Below are 22,685 nucleotides of genomic sequence, written 5' to 3' on the forward strand. Positions count from 1 at the left end.
GAAGGTTACGTGTGTCTTCCTTCGTGAACACAGAACCAAAGTATTTGTTCAATTGGTCTGCCATTTCTTTGTTCCCCATTATAAATTCACCTGAATCCGACTGCAAGGGACCTATGCTTGTCTTCACTAATCTTTTTCTCTTCACATATTTATAGAAGCTTTTGCAGTCAGTTATTATGTTCCCTGCAAGCTTCCTCTCGTACTCTATTTTCCACCTCTTAATTAAACCCTTAGTCCTCCTCTGTTGAATTCTAAATTTCTCCCAGTCCTCAGGTTTGTTGCTTTTTCTAGCTAACTTATATGCCTCTTCCTTGGTTTTAACACTATCCTTAATTTCCCTTGTTAGCCACGGTTGAGCCACCTTCCCCGTTTTATTTTTACTCCAGACAGGGATGTACAATTGTTGAAGTTCATCCATGTGATCTTTAAATGTTTGCCATTGCTTATCCACCGTCAACCCTTTAAGTATCCTTTGCCAGTCTATTCTAGCCAATTCACGCCTCATACCGTCGAAATTACCTTTCCTTAAGTTCAGGACCCTAGTTTCCGAATTAACTGTGTCACTCTCCAGCTTAATAAAGAATTCCACCATATTATGGTCACTCTTCCCCAGGGGGCCTCACACAACAAGATTGCTAATTAGTCCCCTCTCATTACGCATCACTCAGTCTAGGATGGCCAGCTCTCTAGTTGGTTCCTCAACATATTGGTCTAGAAAACCATCCCTAATACACTCCAGGAAATCCTCCTCTACCGCATTGCTACCAGTTTGGTTAGCCCAATCAATATGTAGATTAAAGTCACCCATGATAACTGCGGTACCTTTATTACACACATCCCTTATTTCTTGTTTGATGCTGTCCCCAACCTCACTACTACTGTTTGGTGGTCTGTACACAATTCCCACTAGCGTTTTCTTCCCTTTGGTATTCCGCAGCTCCACCCATACCGATTCCACGTCATCCAGGCTAATGTCCCTCCTTACTATTGCATTCATTTCCTCTCTTCCCCATCTAGCTCATTGGCCAAGAAATATTGGTCGAGTAGCTCTACAAAAGTTTCCCAATCATCTCCCTCCGAAAATGTTTCCAGAATGCCCACTGTTCTCTGCATCTTTGGGTTCGCTATCTGTATCTCGTCACCAGTTGCTGTGTATGGAGAAAGAGTCAGACTGAACACTGTGAGCTCAAAGTAAAGTGTGACCTTAGTCTTTTATTGCAGGTCTCCAGAGTGCCTCTCCAACCTGTGAAGCCTTCTTAAATACCTGTGCTCCCAAGGGATTATGGGATCCCTTGGGACTCCGGGGAATGAGCCTTCTGGTGGCTGTACAGAGTAAACACAAGTCCACATATATAACACCCACCTCTTTCAGATTAACACACTCCCTACTTCTCCTCTCCAGCCCCTTCAACTTAACACACACCCCTTCCCTTCCCCTCCCCTCCCCCCCCTTCAGTTTAACGCACTTCCTTCGGACGGTCAGTAGAATCCCCTGCACGGAATGTTGGTGCAGGCCACTGAAATAAACTGATTATTTTAAGCAATTCACCAATCACTGTAATTATGCAACAAGAACCAACTTGCGCAGATTTCTGTACTTCAGCAACTTCAGAAGGAACTAGCCAATACATGCATGGATAATTACAAACCGAAAGCAAAAGCCCATGTGACATCTTTAAAAATGACTGAGAGGACTTTAGTGAGACAGCAATTTGTCACCAAACTGTCCAACAATCGATACCTCTCTCCTCTTTTAAAGCTATTTTAAGATTGCAGGAGGGCTTCTGTTGTCCCAGTGCTCAGCACTGAGAGAATGGTCATTTATTTTTCTTCCTGTCCCTGTCCCTCTCCTATTACAGGGTAGCTGGCAATCATTTACTATCTTAACAGGGAAACCTCTGAACATGCACCTTCTTTACATGCTGTTAATTCAGAATTGCTTTCTCAAATCACAGCAACTGTATGGTTTTAAAATGCCACATTTCCAGTTAACTTTACTTTGTCACTTGAAAATAAAAAACTTTTCTTTGACAAAAATAAATAATTGCATCAAATACAGGATTTGGACCAAGTAAGTTTGTTGTAGTGAGATTTTATTTATGTCAATTAAAACTTGTTTTTAAATTGTCCATTTTCTGACTTTAATATGTGTTGACGCACTGCAGACTCTGAAAAGGATACTTCAGGAAAGACGCCGGGGAGTGGGGGAGGGCGGGGGGAAGGAAGGGATTTCACATTTGCTCAGCAAGCACAGAGGATATCGCTTCCCTATAGGGCATACTCTATTTTTTGCCATCAACTACAGAATAGCTAGATTAATTTGTAGACACATGGACGTTCATTACCAAAAGCAAAAACTTCAGTTTCCTTCCATTGCTTTGTTGTAATGCTGAATAAACTATTACACATCTGTCGGTTAAATCTAGAAAAATTTGCATGGGCAGTCTATGCTGAGCAACATTTGCAACTTCATGCAAATACTCCGTATAAAATGCCCTCTCACACTGCATACAATTAAGGTCCATGTAATATACATTCCAAGGAGTAATGTGTAAAAATGGGTCACAGGAGTTCAGGAAAGTTGATTAACAGAGGAAACCAGAACAGTTTACAACAATATAATATTTAATATTAAAATCAAACTGGAGTTATGTAGTTGCTGATTTTTTGCATTGAAAAGTCTTCACTTTTCCCCTACTGTATTAAAACTTACTACATGGGGTACTTTGGCAGAAAAAAAAATCAAAGAGCAAATTATTATTTAAATGGAGAAAAATTGCAAAGTGCTGCAGTACAGGGGGACCTGGGGGTACTTGTGCTTGAAACACAAAAGGTTAGTATGCAGGTACAGCAACCTTTATTGCAAAGGGGATGGAGTATAAAAGCAGGGAAGTCTTGCTACAGTTAAACAGGGTATTGGTGAGGCCACGCCTGGAAAACAAAACTGTACGCAGTATTCCATGATCGGATCAGCCATGATCGTATTAAATGGCAGAGCAGGCTCGAGAGGCCGTATGGCCAACTCCTGCTATTATTTCTTATATTCTTATGTAAGTGACGCTAACTTCAATGCCCTGTACTCCATGTAGTAAGTTTTAATACAGTAGGGGAAAAGTGAAGACTTTTCAATGCAAAAAATCAGCAACTACATAACTCCAGTTTGATTTTAATATTAAATATTACATTGTTGTAAACTGTTCTGGTTTCCTCTGTTAATCAACTTTCTTGAACTCCTGTGACCCATTTTTACACATTACTCCTTGGAATGTATATTACATGGACCTTAATTGTATGCAGTGTCAGAGGGCATTTTATACGGAGTATTTGCATGAAGTTGCGAATGTTGCTCAGCATAGACTGCCCATGCAAATTTTTCTAGATTTAACCTACAGATGTGTAATAGTTTATTCAGCATTACAAGAAAGGAATGGAAGGAAACTGAAGTTTTTGCTTTTGGTAATGAACGTCCATGTGTCTACAAATTAATCTAGCTATTCTGCAGTTGATGGCAAAAAATAGAGTATGCCCTATAGGGAAGAGATATCACTTTCCAACATTATACTCCATCTGCCAAATTTTTGTCCACTCACTTAGCCTGTCTATGTCCTTTTACAGATTTTTTGTGCCCTCCTCACACATCGCTTTTCCTCCCATCTTTGTATCGTCAGCAAACTTGGCTACGTTACACTCGGTCCCTTCTTCCAAGTCGTTAATATAGACTGTAAATAGTTGGGGTCCCATCACTGATCCCTGCGGCACCCCACTAGTTACTGGTTGCCAACCAGAGAATGAACCATTTATCCCGACTCTCTGTTTTCTGTTAGCCAATCATTTATTCATGCTAATATATTGCCCCCAACCCCATGAACTTCAACGGTGTGTCAGCAAAATGATGCATCATCATCATAGGCAGTCCCTCGGAATCGACGAAGACTTGCTTCCACTCTAAAAATGAGTCCTTAGGTGGCTGAAGAGTCCAATACGAGAACCACAGTCCTATCACAGGTGGGACAGATAGTCGTTGAGGGAAGAGGTGGGTGGGACTGGTTTCCGCACGTTCTTTCTGCTGCCTGCGCTTGATTTCTGCATGCTCTCGGCGACGAGACTCGAGGTGCTCAGCGCTCTCCCGGATGCACTTCCTCCACTTGAGGTGGGGTTTGGCCAGGGACTCACAGGTGTCAGTGGGGATGTTACACTTTATCAGGAGGCATTGAGGATGTCCTTGAAACGTGTCCTCTGCCCACCTTTGGCTTGTTTGTCATGAAGGAATTCCGAGTAGAACGCCTACTTTGGGAGTCTCGTGTCTGGCATGTGAACAATGTGGCCTGCCCAGCACAGCTGGTCAAGTGTGGTCAGTACTTCAATGCTGGGGATGTTGGCCTGGTCGAGGACGCTAATGTTGGTGCGTCTGTCCTCCCAGAGGATTTGCAGGATCTTGCGGAGATATCGTTGGTGGTATTTCTCCAGCGACTTGAGATGTCTACTGTACATGGTCCATGTCTCTGAGCCGTACAGGAGGGTAGGTATTACTACAGCCCTGTAGACCATGAGCTTGGTGACAGATTTAAGGGCGTGGTCTTCAAACATTCTTTTCTTCAGGTGCACTGGAGGTGGTGTTGAATCTCATTGTCAATGTCTGCTCTTGTTGATAAGAGGCTCCCGAAGTATGGGAAATGATCCACGTTGATCAGGGCCGTGCCATGGATCTTGATAGCTGGGGGGCAGTGCTTTGCGGCGGGGACAAGTTGGTGGAGGATCTTTGTCTTACGGATGCTTAGTGTTAAGGCCCATGCTTTCGTACGCCTCAGTAAATACATTGACTATGACTTGGAGTTCAGACTCTGTATGTGCGCAGATGCAGGTGTCGTCCGCATACTGTAGCTCAAAGACAGAGGTTGGGGTGTCTTGGACCTGGTCTGGAGACGACGAAGGTTGAACAGGTTCCCACTGGTTCTGTAGTTTAGTTCCACTCCAGTGGGGAGCTTGTTGATTGTGAGGTGGAGCATGGAAACGAGGAAGATTGAGAAGAGGGTTGGGGCGATGATGCAAACCTGTTTGACCCCAGTCAGGATGTGGATTGGGTCTGTAATGGATCCGTTGGTAAGGATCACGGCCTGCCTGTCATCGTGGAGCAGGCGGAGGATGGTGATGAACTTTTGGGGGCATCCGAAACGGAGGAGGACGCTCCATAGACCCTTGCAATTGACAGTGTCAAAGGCCTTTGTAAGGTCGAAGGCCATGTATAAGGGCTGGTGCTGTTCCCTACATTTTTCCTGCAGCTCTCACTCTGTAAAAATCATATCCGTTGTGCCCCGTAGGGGAGGAAATCCGCACTGTGACTCCGAGAGGAGCTCCTCAGCCACAGGGAGAAGACGATTGAGGAGGATTCTAGCGACGACTTTCCCAGTGGCTGATAGCAGGGAGATTCCTCTGTAGTTGGCGCAGTCGGACCTGTCCCCTTTTGTAAAGATGGTCACTATCACTGCATAGAAACATAGAAAATAGGTGCAGGAGTAGGCCATTCGTCCCTTCGAGCCTGCACCGCCATTCAATAAGATTATGGCTGATAATTCCCTCAGTACCACTTTCCTGCTTTCTCTCCATACCCCTTGATCCCCTTAGCAATAAGGGCCATATCTAACTCCCTCTTGAATATATCCAATGAACGGGAATCAAGAACTCTCTGCGGCAGGGAATTCCACAGGTTAACAACTCTCTGAGTGAATAAGTTTCTCCTCATCTCAGTCCTAAATGACCTAATCGTTATCCTAAGACTATGTCCCCTGGTTCTGGACTTCCCCAACATCGGGCTAACTTGTCCAGTCCCGTCAGAATCTTATACGTTTCTATGAGATCCCCTCTCATCCTTCTAAACTCCAGTGAATAAAGGCCCAGTTGATCCAGTCTCTCCTCATATGACAGTCCAGCCATCCCTGGAATTAGTCTGGTGAACCTTCGCTGCACTCCCTCAATAGCAAGAACGTCCTTCCTCAGATTAGGAGACCAAAACTGAACACAATATTCCAGGTGAGGTCTCACCAAGGCCCTGTACAACTGCAGTAAGACCTCCCTGCTCCTATACTCAAATCCCCGAGCTGTGAAGGCCAACATACCATTTGCCTTCTTCACCGCCTGCTGTACCTGCATGCCAACCTTCAATGACTGATGAACCATGACACCCAGGTCTCCCCTTTTCCTAATCTGTCACCATTCAGATAATATTCTGCCTTCGTGTTTTTGCCCCCAAAATGGATAACCTCACATTTATCCACATTATACTGCATCTGCCATGCATTTGTCCACTCACCTAACCTGTCCAAGTCACCCTGCAGCCTCTTAGCATCCTCCTCACAGCTCACACCGCCACCCAGTTTAGTGTCATCTGCAAACTTGGAGATATTACACTCAATTCCTTCATCCAAATCGTTAATGTATATTGTAAAGAACTGGGGTCCCAGCACTGAGCCCTGCGGTACTCCACTAGTCACTGCCTGTCATTCTGAAAAGGACCCGTTTATTCCGACTTTCTTTTCCTGTCTGCCAACCAGTTCTCTATCCACATCAGTACATTACCCCCAATACCATGCGCTTTGACTTTGCACACCAATCTCTTGTGCGGGAGGACCTTGTCAAAAGCCTTTTGAAAGTCCAAATACATCACATCCACTGGTTCTCCCTTGTCCACTCTGCTAGTTACAGCCTCAAAAAATTCCAGAAGATTCGTCAAGCATGATTTCCCTTTCATAAATCCATGCTGACTTGGACCGATCCTGTCCAAGTGATCGGGTGCTTTCCAAATGCACAGCTATTTCATCCTTAATGATTGATTCCAACATTTTCCCCACTAATGATGTCAGGCTAACTGCTCTATAATTACCCATTTTCTCTCTCCCTCCTTTTTTAAAAAGTGACATCTTTGAGATCTTCCGGCATGCTGTCCTCCCTCCAGATGAGAGAGATGAGGTCATGTATTCCTGTCAACAGTGCCTCTCCGCCATACTTCAGTGCCTCAGCGGGGATTCCATCCGCTCCCGTAGCCTTGTTGTTCTTAAGCTGTCTTATGGCTTTTTCTACCTCGTGCAGTGTTGGGGCTTTACTGAGTTGGTGGCGGGTGGCATGCTGTGGGATGGAGTCGAGAACACTCGAGTGAAAGGCAGAGTCTTGATTGAGAAGATCTTTGAAGTGCTCCTTTCTGCGGACCCTGACTGCCTCGGTGTCCTTGATGAGTATTTCCCCGTTCTTGGTCAGCAGTGGGGTGGAGCCTTGGGTGTTTGGACCGTAGGTGGCCTTGACTGCGATGAAGAATCCTTGCACATCATGGCTGTCGGCCAGCTGCTGTATCTCCTGTGCTTTTTCCATCCAGCACCTGTTCTTTAGCTTCCGAGTTTTTTGTTGGACCCCAGCCTTAAGCCATCTGTAATGCTGCCTTACTGCTCCCCAGTTGGGTTGTGGTTTAAGGCTCAGAAATGCCCTGCACTTGCAATCTATTAGCTCTTGGTTATCCTGGTCATTCTCATCAAACCAGTCCTGGTGTTTTCTGGTTGAGTGACCAAGCGTCTCTTCGCAGGCACTGGTTATGGAGGCCTGGAGGACAGACCAAACGCTGTGGGCATTCTGTGTCTCGGGGTCATCAAGGCATGCCAGGTTAGCTGTGATGCGCTGACTGTATAGGGCTCTCTTAGTTGGGTCTTTGAGTGCCCTGGCATTGACACCGTGAACTTCAACATTGCGTCAGCAAAATGATGCATCCCACAGAATGCATCACCTATTTTTTGGGATGTATCCAGGGACTGGATTACGGAGATGTTAACTGGAGGAAGGGTGTCCATATCCCACATACGATACCGACTATTTTTAACATAATCTCAATTGGCAACTTTATGTCTAACGTTCCTGACTAAAAGAAATCACAGAGAGGGGAACAAAAATCAGGAGCACTCATGGACTGGGTGACGAGCAAGGAACCCGTGCTGCAAAGTGTATGTGTCTGGGTCTGAGGTGGCTTCAGGATTGGGCTTGGCTCTGGTGCCCTACTTGCCCTTTCCCCCTCACCCACAGTAAAACTGCCTGAGGGAACTCACTGTCTGCACTTACACTTAAGACTGCACAGATGATATACCAGAAGCAGTCAGCACCCATGCAAATATATGTCAACAAGAGTCACTGGAGAAATGGAAAAGGGAAAGCACACAACATTGTCTAGATACAAACAGATGTTTGAATTCTTATCTTAAAATCATCTAGGTACTTTTCCCTTTTTAAAAAGGGGGAGGGGGGGAGAAAGAAAACCTGACCACAAAAGAGAACATTTTGTGTAATCATAACTCGAGCTCTATACTGATTCAGTGTCTCATATTCTATCTTATTGACTTAAACATTGTACAGATATCACTTTCAGGGCAAGAGCACGGACATATCTTGGAACTTCTCTCCTCCTCCAACTTTCTTCCTTTCCACCTCTTTAGCGGCTCATAAGAACATAAGAACGTAAGAAATAGGAGCAGGAGTAGGCCATACAGCCCCTCAAGCTTGCTCCGCCATTTAATACGATCATGGTTGATCAGATCATGGACTCAGGTCTACTTCCCCGCCCATTCGCCATAACCCCTTATTCCCTTAGTGTTTAAGAAACTGTCTATTTCTGTCTTAAATTTATTCAGTGTCCCAGCTTCCACAGCTCTCTGAGGCAGCAAATTCCACAGATCCACAACCCTCAGAGAAGAAATTTCTCATCTCAGTTTTAAATGGGCGGCCCCTTATTCTAAGATTATGCCCTCTAGTTCTAGTCTCCCCTATCATTGGAAACATCCTCTCTGCATCCACCTTGTCAAGCCCCCTCATAATCTTATACGTTTCGATAAGATCACCTCTCATTCTTCTGAATTCCAATGAGTACAGACCCAATCTACTCAACCTTTCCTCATAAGTCAACCCCCTCATCACTGGAATCAACCTAGTGAATCTTCCCTGAACTGCCTCCAAAGCAAGTATATCCTTTCGTAAATATGGAAACCAAAACTGCACGCAGTATTCCAGGTGTGGCCTCACCAATACTCTGTATAACTGTAGCAAGACTTCCCTGCTTTTATACCCCATCCCCTTTGCAATAAAGGCCAAGATTTCTTTGGACTGTCTGATCACTTGCTGTACCTGCACACTAACCATGCTGGGGTTCCAATTACACAAGCAGCAATGGCACTTGGGTATCTTGCCCAAGCTGCTATGTATGAGATTGGTTATGGAGCGTCAGCAGCTAGCAAAAGCCAAGCCCCAACCTGTCATTAGTCAGCATCTGGATACCCACACCAATAGTGGAGGTTACTGGATAATGCTCAGAAGCCTTATAATCAAGTTCAAAGGGTTTCCCAGAGATAACTCTATCAGCTGAATCAAGACGCTCAACTGGACAGCAGAATATAACTTCCACAATGCACCAGCATTACTCTCTGCAAAAAAAATCTGTGGTTTACAATTTCCAGAATGCAGATAAAGGCTGCCTACCTTCTGATTTCATTGAGCACCACCTTGGCGGGGGAGTGGGCAGCGGAAGGGGTGGAATAGAGAACACAGCAGAATTTTACTTTTTAAACAGCAGGGCAGACCGCAGAATGTGTCAGGACTTGATGTTGGTCAGCCCTGCCCACCAATCGGAAAGTATCAACAATGCAGAGCCAAAAAGGTTATATCAAAACAACATAAATCACAACATTTTTAGCTTCATCAGGTGTACATTTGACAGAATAATATATTTAACTAACTATATACGAGGGGTTTATTTTGTAATTTTTTTCCATTAAATCAGCCATGTGTTTATTCACCATCCCAGACTCCTCCAGTCATTCTGCTCACCCGCTCAGGAGTACACAGGGGTCACAGTCTAAGGATAAGGGGTAAGCCATTTAGGACCGAGATGAGGAGAAACTTCTTCACCCAGAGAGTGGTGAACCTGTGGAATTCTCTACCACAGAAAGTTGTTGAGGCCAATTCACTAAATATATTCAAAAAGGAGTTAGATGAAGTCCTTACTACTAGGGGGATCAAGGGGTATGGCGAGAAAGCAGGAATGGGGTACTGAAGTTGCATGTTTAGCCATGAACTCATTGAATGGCGGTGCAGGCTAGAAGGGCCGAATGGCCTACTCCTGCACCTATTTTCTATGTTTCTATGTTTCTATGTTTCTACTACTCTGGTTGAGTTTGTACTTCCTATCTGCAGGCCCAGATTTAGGTGTCTGGCGTTCCCCTGCTGAACGTTCTCTCTAAACCTTAACAGCAATTGAACTAGTTGCCATTTCGCCCTATCCCCTGTGTCAGTCTGCTGAACAAACAAATGATGCTGCCACATGGCTCTATGCTGCCCTTCTCCCCTATGTTACATGTACAGATGTATTTATTTGAAGGGGACTACCGATCTAAAGTAGGTAAAGAAAAACTTTTCCAGGAACTAAAATATATTTCCTGGATGGTCTGAGCACATCTTTCTCAAACTTCTTTCCAAAGCCTTTCAACGACACAAGGACCCGTCCCTTGACCCTCGAACTCACTTCCTTTACAATAGCGTAACCTTCAACTCACCATGAGCTATACCAAGGGAAATCTGCCAGCATACACTAAATATTTTTAAAATCTTCCCAACATTATGCAATACCATGAGCATGGTAAATGCAGACTGGAGCAGATGAATGATAAGAGAGAGGAACCGTGAGACTGATTTAGTGCGTTCAGAGATGTGAGATACGAGAAAAGACTGGTGGGACTCGGCTCTTTAGAAAGACCATGATCTTGGAGATATACAGGACAGTAAGCAATGCAGTGAAGATAAATCTGGGACACTACTTCAAGTCAATTGTCAGTAAGATCTTTGGTACACAAAAACAAAATCACACCAGAAATGAAATTCTGGGTAAGCTACAGGAGGCAAAACTCACAAATCATTTTAAGAAACAGTTGGATGGGGTGATGGTGGTTGCTGCAATATTTTATTCTGGATGTATTAACTAGGATGGGCTACATGGTAATCCTTATCCATATTTATCTTATGATAAGAGAAACACAGGATAGGAAGGTATATGGCATCACACCACTGGTACTGTGACAGCTTTACTGTGCAGCAGCCAATCATCGGAAAACACACTTTAATCCATATAATATAGTAGGTATACAGACATACATACAATTACTGCTCGATCACACCACTCAATCAGCTCCACTGGGCAGACCACATAGTTCACATGCCAGACACAAGACTCCCAAAGCAAGCGCTCTACTCGGAGCTCCTTCACGGCAAACGAGCCAAAGGTGGGCAGCGGAAACGCTGGGTGGGGTGGATTGACCCATTCACCTCCACGGAGGTGTTTGGGGGGCCTGACCCATCCACCTCCATGGCACGAACCTGGTATTGCAGTACTTCCAGGAACGGTGCAGTGGCTCTCGGCCTTTTGGCTAAGAGCATTGGCGCAGAGTGATCCTTGATGTGTGCAAGGTGACCTCTGGCGTTTGTGATTTGACAAAGAATTGGAAAGATTGGCTACGAAAAAAAAATAAAAAAAATAACACCCTCAAAGCCTCTCTGATAAAGTGCGACATCCCCACTGACACCTGGGAGTCCCTGGCCCAAGACTGCCCGAAGTGGAGGAAGTGCAGCCGAGAGGGCGCTGAGCACCTCGAGTCTCAACGCCGAGAGCATGCAGAAATCAAGCGTAGGCAGCGGAAAGAGCGTGCGGCAAACCAGTCCCACCCACCCCTTCCCTCAACGACTATCTGTCCCACCTGTGACAGAGTCTGTGACTCTTGTATTGGACTGTTCAGCCACCAAAGAACTCACTTCAGGAATGGAAACAAGTCTTCCTCGATTCTGAGGGACTGCCTATGATGATGATGATAATGACTATACGGTAAAATATCACATGTGCAGATAACAACTGCATACTCTATAGAAGCTCACAGCATCATACATTTATTAGTACACTAACACCCTAAATATGTAGGGCAATAATAAAAATGTTTGTGTACTATACTGCATGTTATACATTTTGCAACTAATGCATATAGATATCAATGGATAATAAATATGTAGAGTGTACAAATACTGTGCATTATAGAAGATGAGTTATTTTCAGTAGCTTAATTTGTTAAATTAGGCATTCACCATGCAAGGTCGCTGTCTTGCACAAATTGTCATGATTTAGAATACAGCTTTGATAGTCAAAAGACCCTGGCTTTACAGGACAGTTTTAGACAATTTGGAGGGGCTGAAGAAAGGAATTCGATGCAGTATCGCTACAGTTTATAAGATTTAACCAGAAACAGCAATCCTGTTCATTTCCAACTTCCTGCACTAAGACTAAAGACTGGTTCCTGGTTAACCAATATGCAAATGTTGCATTTGCACAAGGTGAAATGTGTGTGTGGCAACATCAGAGAGAGTATGTGAGTGAGAGAGAGAGGGGGGGGGAAAAGAGAGAAATTACAGTTTAGTAAAACAATTGTTCTTTAATTTTATATACATGCACAAAAATATATCCCAGGATGACAAAAATCCTTCAGAAAAGAATTATTTAAAAAAAAATCTATTACGATCACATTTAAATGTTCTGAATGTTGCCTCAATAAGAGGAAAGGAATGCAATGGCAGCGATCAGAGACCTTACCTTCCCACAAGACACCAGTGAAAGTGCTAATTGATACCACAGATGGAATTCATCGAATGCAAACTTCAGCGCTCGCTCCAAACACTAAGGAAAGAAACATTTCATTATGAGTTGTATGTTTGATAAATCATCATCATCATCATCATCATAGGCAGTCCCTCGAAACAAGGATGACTTGCTTCCACACCAAAAAAGGATAAGTTCACAGGTGTTCCAATGAAGGACCTAAAATTCCAGGTCCTGAACTACACCCTGAAGGGTGGAAGGTGCCTGTGCGTGGTTTTGACAGAGCTAGGTCTTGGTCCAGTAGCAAGGGTTACCCAAGACGTCTGGAGATCTACTCTGCTGCACGGACCTAGTGCGCACACATATCGCAGTGTGGGCTGGCCCGTGCTGCCCCTGGGCCCCTGGTCCCGAACTCACGCCTCCCGTGGGCCCCAATCGCATCCCTCTACAGTCTCTCGCCACTCCTTCGCCCCAACATAGCTGCTGCTGTATTTGCCCATGCCACAATCACCGACCTGGACCTTGATGACGTCACTCTTCGCTGCCGTCTGAGCGATGGGGTTTAGCCAAAAATATGGAACGAGGAGTCGGGAGTGTGGGGCCACAGCACCGCCATTGGCATGGTGCTGTAATTACAGCGTGTGTGTTTACCTGCGAGGGAACACCAGTGGCAGGTCGGGGCCATAAAAAGAGCGGCGTGCGGAGGCCTGGGAGCAGCGTGGAGGTATACTATTTCAGAGAGCAGCATGAGCTGCGACGGCAGCGAAGAGTGACATCAGAGAGTTTGATAAATACACATTAAAGGAAGCAAATTAACAAGAATATCATGTTACCTATTTGACTATTATACATCATTAAACCTTAGAACACTTCTCACAGTTCTTGCTATTCTGACAACGTTTGTGTTAGTTTAGCAATGCAAGGGTCACTCTTTGTTTCACATTATAATTATGCCATCTAGTGGGAGCTTTCGCAAATGCTTATTTTAAATGCTAGATTAGTAAATGGTGAATGCAGAATTGGGACTAGGCGAAAATGACAAGTATTACAAAGTATTAACATCACAAAACATGCCATTCAGCCCAACTGGTCCATGCCAGTGTTTATGCTCCTCATGGGCCTAAAACCACAAAACTGCCCTCAGTGACTTTTGTGAGGAAGGGGAATACATTAAACAGGGTATTTGTTCATGATCACTATCCAGGAATGGGAATCATATCCCACTGCCCCATCAAAAGGTATTTATGTCGCTCCTATAGGGAAGTGAGGGAATAACTGAAGTACAATATAAATGATATAAATTAAGAAACAAAAACAGAACATGCTAGAAACACACAGCAGATAAGTAAGTATACGTGAAGAGAAGACAGGTTAATGTTTCAGGTTGGGCCGTTCTTCAGAGCTTCTCCCGACATGCTAATGGACCTGCTGTGTGTTTTCAACAAGTTCTTGTTTCAGCTTTCCAGCAGTTGTAGTTTTGTTTCTTTTTACTTGCTGCCCCCCAGCCCGACTCAAAAACATGAAAATGTAAACCTGGAAGCTACATTAATAACTGATCCACAGAAACAAAGCAAGTAACACCAGTACTGAGAGGTTATAACCATCAGTAAAGACTGATCATTCTTGGGCTGTTTTCTCCAGAAAACAGAAGGTTGAGTGGTGATCTAATAGAAGTCTTTAAAATTATGAAGATGTTTGATACGGTAGATGTAGAGAGCATTTTCCTACTTACGGTGGAGTTCAAAACTAGGGGTCATAATTATTAATTAGCCACTAATTAAATCCAATAAGGATTTCAAGAGAAACTTATTTATCCAGAGAGTGGTTAAAATGTGTAACTTGTTACCACATGGAGTCCAGAACCAGGGGTCACAGTCTCAGACTAAGGGGTCGGCCATTTAGGACTGAGATGAGGAAATATTTCTTCACTCAGTGGGTGGTGAATCTTTGGAATTCTCTATCCTGGAGGGCTATGGAGGCTCAGTCGTTGAGTATATTTAGGACAGAGATCGACAGATTTTTGGATATTAAGGAAATCAAGGGAATGGAGATAGTGCGGGAAGGTGGAGTTGAGGTAGAAAATCAGCCATGATCTTACTGAATGGCAGAGCAGGCTCGAGGGGCAAAATGCCCTACTCCTTCTCCTAATTCTTATGTTTTCATGAATGTTTGAGGTGAATAACATAAGGAGAAGCTAGGTAAGTACATGAAGGAGAAAGCATAGAAGGATTTGCTGATAGGGTTCGATGAAGTAGGATGGGAGGAGGCTTGTGTGGAGCATAAACACCAGCAATGTTCCCCATAATTTTTTTTGCCCCACGCTTCCCCTTTAACCGGCTGCCCGGCCCATTCAAAAGTCTGTGCATCTTTTTCAATTTAAAAACGGCTAACCGGCTGCACGGCACTCCTGGAGCACTGCATGGCCACGTGGCTTAAAAGGAAAATTGAACACCGACATAGACCAATTGAGCTGAATATAATTCTATGTAACAGGCACGATGGGTCGAATGGTCTCCCAGTGCCCTAAATTTCTATGTTACTGCGATAATGGACCAAAAATTGCAGTCGGAGGCTTCCTGTGGGTGGACACCTCAGACTAAAAATGTTTTTACGAAAGTTCCTGGTGGTCCCGGAAGAACGTATACTTGCAGTCCGAGGCCACCTTTCACAGCCCAGCGGATGGGCTCACACATCCCAGGAACGCAAGCGCAACCTGGGATCACGTGGGCCTGGAACACCAATGAACATGGCGTATTCTCATTGATAATACAGGTGGAGCGTCTGAAATCCGGAAACCTTAGGACTGAGGCCGTTCCGGATTCCGGGTACTTTCGGATTTCGGGACGTCTTTCCGACGTACCGAATCTGGAAATGCCTGGGTCCAGGTTCCAGTATTTCCGGATTTCGGGCCGCCTTTGTGTAGCAGCCTGATTTCCTGTTATCTTTCAATGCATCCATACCTGGCACTGACATTCAGCTGGGCAAAGTGACTGCTTGCTAACAAATGATGTGATTACTTGCTGGATATGGGTTCTGCACTTACTGGTTCCTGCAGCTTTTGTTAGGTCAGCTCGGATCGGGTGTGGTCAGGTCGGCTCGGGTCGGGTGGGGTCAGGTCGGCGCTGTTCGGGGTCATGGGGCGTGGCAATCCGATCACAGCTCCCAATTTGCATGGTTTTATTTGGGGGCAAGCAGGGACCAGCTGGTTTGGGGAGCTGCAGTGTGCATGTCCGGTTTTCAGACGGCCATTTGGGAAATGCCGTTTACAGAGTTTCGCCGGGGTCTTGCGGCGGCGGTTTTAGGCGGACCACCGGCGTGCCCTGGTCACCGTGCTTTGCAGTTTGGGCGCACCCATGTTCTGGCTGAGGGAAGATGCCCGGGGGGAGAAGGGGGGACCTGCGTTCCGGCCCAGGAGCAGCGGTGCCTGTGGGTGTGAAGACCCGGAAGAAGAGGTGGGTTGGAGTTTTTGTTTTTTCATTCCTGTCAGTGTTCTGTGAGTTTTCGATTTTTGGATTTTCCCTGGGCCCGGCTCATGGCGGTAAGCGGTTTGGCAGGGTGTCCGAATTCCGTAACATTTTCCGGATTCCAGACGACCCTACCACGGATCGGCCCAGTGTCCGGATTCCTGAACATTACGGATTCCGGAACTCCGGATGTTGGATGCTCAACTTGTAATGGGAGTTCCGTTTGTACGAGCTCCCATTACTATCAATGAGAATAACCCCATAAACACAGAAACACAAAATAATACATTTTTAAAAAAACACCTCACATTTAAAGTTCATTGAAATGGAATTAAATTAAATGTTTTAGGAAAAAATATTTTTTTTTGAAAATGTTTTAAAAATGTTTTAATAGAGTTAAAAATTAACTTACCTTAATGGACAGGGTTTTTAATACAAAATTAGTGATAACATTGAATTTTTCTATCTTTTAAAACTTTTATGTTGATAAAAGTAGGCTATACACTTGCTTTTACCAGGACATTCGCTGGGCAAGAGTTGGGCAAACCACTTACGAATGTCCTCCTGTGGAAGACATTTTGACAGATCGCAAATGCCGTTTTTTGATGCATGAAAAGCGGAACTTGCGAGGCCTCTTCAGGCGCGTGTGGACATCGTATGCACCTGGTGAGGCCACAATTTACGGCCCAATATAGTTAATGCAGGGGTATAATTGTCCTTAAGTATTAGAAATGAACACATTTTTCAATAATTGTTTAGCGACTATGCATAATTATCTTTTTGCTCAGAAAGTACAGAGTACCTCTTCAATTACAGACAAACTGTCTTTTCAAAAATCACCACAATTTATTAAAATGGCATGTTTTTTCCCCCAGATTCAGCAGATTGGTTTCTGTCAACATGTGGCTAACAAGGGATTGATTTGAACATGTACTACATGCTCAACAACTTATGTGCCAGCTGGATGTCTTGCTATGGCATGACTGATCCATTGTTGCTGCTAAGAACTGTGACTGTACCAAACAATGAAGGGCAAAATGACAATTAAAAACAGGTTTGGAAAATCAGCTTTCTGGGTCACTAAAGTTTGCTGGTGACTGAAGAAACTACTCACGCATGTTGGTTTCTAAGCAACCGTCTGACTTGCGCTCATCTATTTGCAGTATATTCCTTTGGGAGCTGCAGTAGAGCATTACTGCACCAAATTTAAATTTGCAATAAGATGCTTTACTACAAGAGGAAAGTACACTGGGAAATTTTTCTCTTCTGTACATCGCTGCTTTTTCTAAGACTTGCTTTTAAATAACAGATTTAGAGAAAATCAGATGTACAAGAGTCATAAAAGGAAAAGATGCAAGGTAGTTTGAAAGATGAAGTGGTCATGGGGCCCGAAATTGGTCATACATAAGGTCTGCCCATTTCTTGGCGGTATGCCGGTGGTGCATCGTTTCAAATCGCCGGCTTACCGCCGAGACCGAAGAGTGCAATTTGGTCAATTTTTTTTTCCAGTTGTATGCGAATGGTGTGCAGCGGGCAGTAGGTAACATTGTAGTCGATCCAGATCGACTTTCTTGTTGATGGATGGTGCGGCACTGAACTGCGCATGCGCGATTTTTTTTTCTCGTTTTTTTCAGAGAAGCTTTTTACCTACGATTTCAGGTGTCAGGGGTCACCCGCGCATGAACAGTGAGTTGAAGTCGAGGGAGAGACTGTGAGAAGGATAACAGATTGTAGAGTTTAAAAATATTCATAACAAATAATAATTATACAGTATCATCAATAAGACATATTTTACAAATCAAAAGTCTTAACATTAATATAATGGAAATACTCAAAAAAAAGTTGAAGCGCAGGAACATCGAGAAGAACAGGAGGTTGAGGGCGCCCGCCTTCAACGAGATGGAGTAACCTCCCCTTCGAGAATATTACAGAGAGGTACTCCGAGCTAATAAAGGGTGGTTGTGGAAAGTGTCCCCCCCCCCCCCAAAGGAGTACAACAGAATATGGGACAAGATCGGGGAGGCTGTGTCCTCCACAAGTCCCATGGTACGCAGTAAGAGGTGTAATGACCTGGTGAGGGTAGCAAAAGTAATGATTTTATTTATGCACCCGGCATGTGCCATGTAAATGTAGGTTCAGTGTCACACGGATAATGTTATTTATCTTAAGGTTATTCGTCCTTTCAGGCAACGACAAGAGGATCAACGCAATGTTTTAATGTGTGTGTGTGTGTGTATGTGTGTGACCCTGTGTGTTTGCGATGTTAAATGGATTGAAGATTTTTATTTTAATTTACTTCACTTTCTGCAGAAGACGACATCTGCAATAGCATCATCATCATCATCATAGGCAGTCCCTCGGAATCGAGGAAGACTTGCTTCCACTCCTGATGTGAGTTCTTTGGTGGCTGAACAGTCCAATACGAGAGCCACAGACTCTGTCACAGATAGTCGTGGAGGGGAGGGGTGGGTGGGACTGGTTTGCCGCACGCACTTTCCGCTGCCTGCGCTTGATTTCTGCATGCTCTCGGCTTTGAGACTCGAGGTGCTCAACGCCCTCTTGGATGTACTTCTTCCACTTAGGGTGGTCTTGGGCCAGGGACTCCCAGGTGTCAGTGGGGTGTCGCACTTTATCAGGGAGGCTTTGAGGGTGCCCTTGTAGCGTTTCCGCTGACAACCTTTGGCTCGTTTGCCGTGAAGGAGCTCCGAGTAGAGCACTTGCTTTGGGAGTCTTGTGTCTGGCATGCAGACTATGTGGCCTGCCCAACGGAGCTGATCGAGTGTGGTCAGTGCTTCAATGCTGGGGATGTTAGCCTGAATGAGGACGCTGATGTTGGTGCAGCTGTCCTCCCAGGGGATTTGTAGGATCTTGCAGAGACATTATTGGTGATATTTCTTCAGCAACTTGAGGTGTCTACTGTACATGGTCTATGTCTCAGCCATACAGAAGGGCAGGTATTACTACAGCCCTGTAGACCATGAGCTTGTTGGCAGTTTTGAGGGCCTGGTCTTCAAACACTCTTTTCCTCAGGCGGCCGAAGGCTGCACTGGCGCATTGGAGGCAGTGTTGGATCTCGTCGTCATTGCCTGATCTTGTTGATAGGAGGCTCCCGAGATATGGGAAGTGGTCCACGGTGTCCAGGGCCGCGCCATGGATCTTGATGACTGGGGGGCAGTGCTGTGCGGTGAGGGCAGGCTGGTGGAGGACCTTTGTCTTATGGATGTTTAGCATAAGGCCCATGCTTTTGTACGCCTCAGTAAATACGTCGACTACGTCCTCGAGTGCAGCCTCTGTATGTGCGCAGACGCAGGCGTCTTCCGCGTACTGTAGCTCGACGACAAAGATCGGTGTGGTCTTGGATCTGACCTGGAGACGGTGAAGGTTAAACAGGTTCCCACTGGTTCTGTAGTTTAGTTCCACTCCAGCGGGGAGCTTGTTGACTGTGAGGTGGAGCATGGCGGCGAGGAAGATTGAGAAGAGGGTTGGGGCGATGCTGGAGCCCTGTTTGACCCCGGTTCGGACGTGGATTGGGTCTGCAATGGATCCATTGGTAAGGATCACGGCCTGCATGTCGTCGTGGAGCAGGCGGTGATGAACGTTTGGGGGCATCCGAAACGGAGGAGGACGCTCCATAGACCCTCGCGGTTGACAGTGTCAAAGGCCTTTGTAAGGTTGAAGAAGGCCATGTATAAGGGCTGGTGCTGTTCCCTGCATTTTTCCTGCAGCTGTCGCGCTGCAAAAATCATGTCTGTTGTGCCCCACAGGGAACAAAATCTACACTGTGACTCCGGGAGGAGCTCCTCGGCCACGGGAAGAAGACGGTTGAGGAGGACTCCAGCAATGACTTTCCCAGTGGTTGATAGCAGGGAGATCCCTCTGTAGTTGCCGCAGTCAGACTTGTCCCCTTTTTAAAGATGGTCACGATCACTGCATCTCTAAGATCCCCCGGCATGCTCTCCTCCCTCCAGATGAGAGAGATGAGGTCGTGTACTCACGCCAGCAGTGCCTCTCTGCCATACTTCAATGCCTCAGCAGGGATTCCATCCGCACCTGTAGTTTTGTTGTTTTTAAGCTGTCTTATGGCTTTTTCTACCTCGTGCAGCGTTGGGGTCTCATTGAGGTGGTGGCGGGTAGCATGCTGTGGGATGGAGTCGAGAACACTCGAGTCAAAGGCAGAGTCTCGATTGAGGAGATCTTCGAAGTGCTCCTTCTAGCGGGCCCTGACTGCCCTGGTGTCCTTGATGAGTGTTTCCCTGTTCTTGGCCAGCAGTGGGGTGAGGCCTTGGGTGTTTGGCCCATAGGTGGCCTTAGTTGCAATGAAGAATCCTCGCACATCATGGCTAGCAGCCGATCAGCGGCGTACGGGAGGAGGACCCACAACCCAAGAGCCACTGACAGAAATAGAGATCCGTGCCCTGTCCCTGGTCGGTGATAGCAACCGTGCCACCACCGGCATTGGAGCTGACCCACTCACACAGGATGGTAAGCTGAATACAATCCCCGGTCTGTGTTGCAGTCGTGTCATGTCATGTAATGTAACTCTAATGTTGGCCTCATGTAATGTAATGTAAGTTTATTGCATTGTATTGTTGGCCTCATATGATGTACTGCAATGTTGGGGGCATGCATATGTATATGTATATATGTATTGTCTGTCTGAGATATGTAATGTAGTAATACAGCAGTGCTGCACATTTAAGTAAGACTGCGCTAATTCACTGTACTATGTACTCATGTAACCCTGACCTCTCCTCTGGTGCCAAGCATTTTAAAAATGTTATTTTGTACTTCCAGACTTGGAGGATTCAGACCACATCTCCACAGAGAGACCAGATGACAAACCCACTGCCTCCACCTCTGTCAGCACCCAGCCCTCTCCCGACTTCACTACTGGGAGAGATGAGGAAGAGGAAGAGCCGCTGATCCTGGAGCCAGTGGAGGTGGAGCTGGGGGTGGAGATGGAGGAGAATACACCAGCTCTATGTGGGCCAGCTGGAAATTCCTCCAGCACGAATCTAAATTCAGGGGATTCCCCCATTGCTCCTCTGATTCTACGGGACCAAGTGATGCGAAGCAAGGCACCCCCAGTGTTGCAGCGCCTTTGCCGCAGTGATGGAGGTTGGTGCAGAAAAGGTCGGTTGCTGCATGACAGATAGGCGTGTACCAGGACATGGTGCATCTGTCACAGGCCAACGTCGACATAGGTCGAGAGCTGCACAAGGCCATGCCACGATAGCCGCAAATATCGCGGCTCTATCAGAACGACAGTCGTAGGATATGTTGCGTCTGATCACCAGGATGGAGCGAACCGCCGAATCCGTCAATGCCATGCAGCAATCGACGGGATCGGGACATGGCGCGGAATCCCCCGTGCCATAGTAGTCAGGGTGACAGCACCCGAGGGTGGGGAGCTGGCAGCAGCTTCCAGCCCTCAAGCCGTGTATTTCACATCACAAGCTTCTCCTGAGGCCCCATTCATTGCGCCTGCAATGTCGGACCCACAACTACAGCAACAGCTCTCGGGGTGCAGTGCTGCACGCCGGCTTGGTACCACCACGGGGAGGTCTGGGCTCAGGGAAAGTGAGAAATGGAAGGGTGGGAGTAAGAAAGGGCGAATAGTCCCAAGGGTGGTGTAGCACACGGTCGAGATCGAGGACAGTAAAGGGTCTTTTGTTGTAGTTGCTCATTTAATAATTGAAGTTTGATTTTAAAAGATTATTCAAGTTGTTAAAGTTTTGTTAAAGTTGTTATTAAAGTTGTTAAAGTTGTTACATTTGTTTTATAGTTCTAAGTTTTTGCAAAGTTTTAAAATTGTTGTATATTTTTTACATTTTTACATAAACGTTTGAATTGAAATTAAGCACTCTTGTACAGTGTCAAACTTTTGGAGCAACAGTCATCAGGGTCCCAAAACGCAGCTCTCCACATTCAAGCAAAGCGTTCATTTATGAGCTGCTGATATAACAATTTTGCAGTCGCATACGTTCTGCATGCCCTCCGCTGTAGTGTTGGGTGGGGGGGGTGCTCATGGGTTCATCTGGAAGCTTCTCCTCATCCTCCTGCCCCTCATTTTCCTCTTCCTCCTCCATCTCCTGCACTCTCTCTTCAGATCCCGCAGTTCCCTGTGGCAATTCCTATCCCTGCATGATTGCTAAATAATATAACATGCAGAACACCACAGTGAACTGAGCAACCTGCAGCCTACCTCCCGAGTGGTCCAAGCATCAAAAGCTCTGCTTCAGCACTCCAATTGTCTTTTCAATAATATTACATGTGACTATATGGCTCTTATTATATCATTGCTCGGCTTCTGTCTGAGGGTTCCGCGGGGGGAGGGGGGGGGCGGTCAAGAGCCAGGTGGCGAGGCCGTACCCTTTGTCACCCGGCATCCAGCATTTACCTAGTGGATCAGACTTCAACAGGTCAGACACAGTGCTCTCACGCAAGATGTGCACATCATGGATGTTCCCTGGAAAGTTGGCATTCATTGCCATTATGTTCTGTGTATGGTCGCATAGGAGCTGCACGTTGAGGGAGTGGAATCCCTTATGGTTTTGTGACACCTC

The 22,685-nt window shown here is 45.7% G+C and overlaps 1 protein-coding gene across 3 annotated transcripts in view; it reads right to left on the reverse strand.

Annotated features, from left to right (window-relative positions):
* The window catches only part of LOC139273041 (tetratricopeptide repeat protein 7A-like), a 491,323-nt gene that overhangs the window by 289,287 nt on the left and 179,351 nt on the right, over positions 1-22,685 (reverse strand). For all 3 annotated transcript variants that reach the window (XM_070889337.1, XM_070889338.1, XM_070889339.1), the window contains one exon: positions 12,650-12,733. In XM_070889337.1, the coding sequence (XP_070745438.1) occupies positions 12,650-12,733 (84 nt within the window). The remainder of the gene's footprint in view (positions 1-12,649; positions 12,734-22,685) is intronic.

This window comes from Pristiophorus japonicus, chromosome 9 (genome assembly GCF_044704955.1).
Source record: "Pristiophorus japonicus isolate sPriJap1 chromosome 9, sPriJap1.hap1, whole genome shotgun sequence".
NCBI classification, from domain to species: domain Eukaryota; kingdom Metazoa; phylum Chordata; class Chondrichthyes; family Pristiophoridae; genus Pristiophorus; species Pristiophorus japonicus.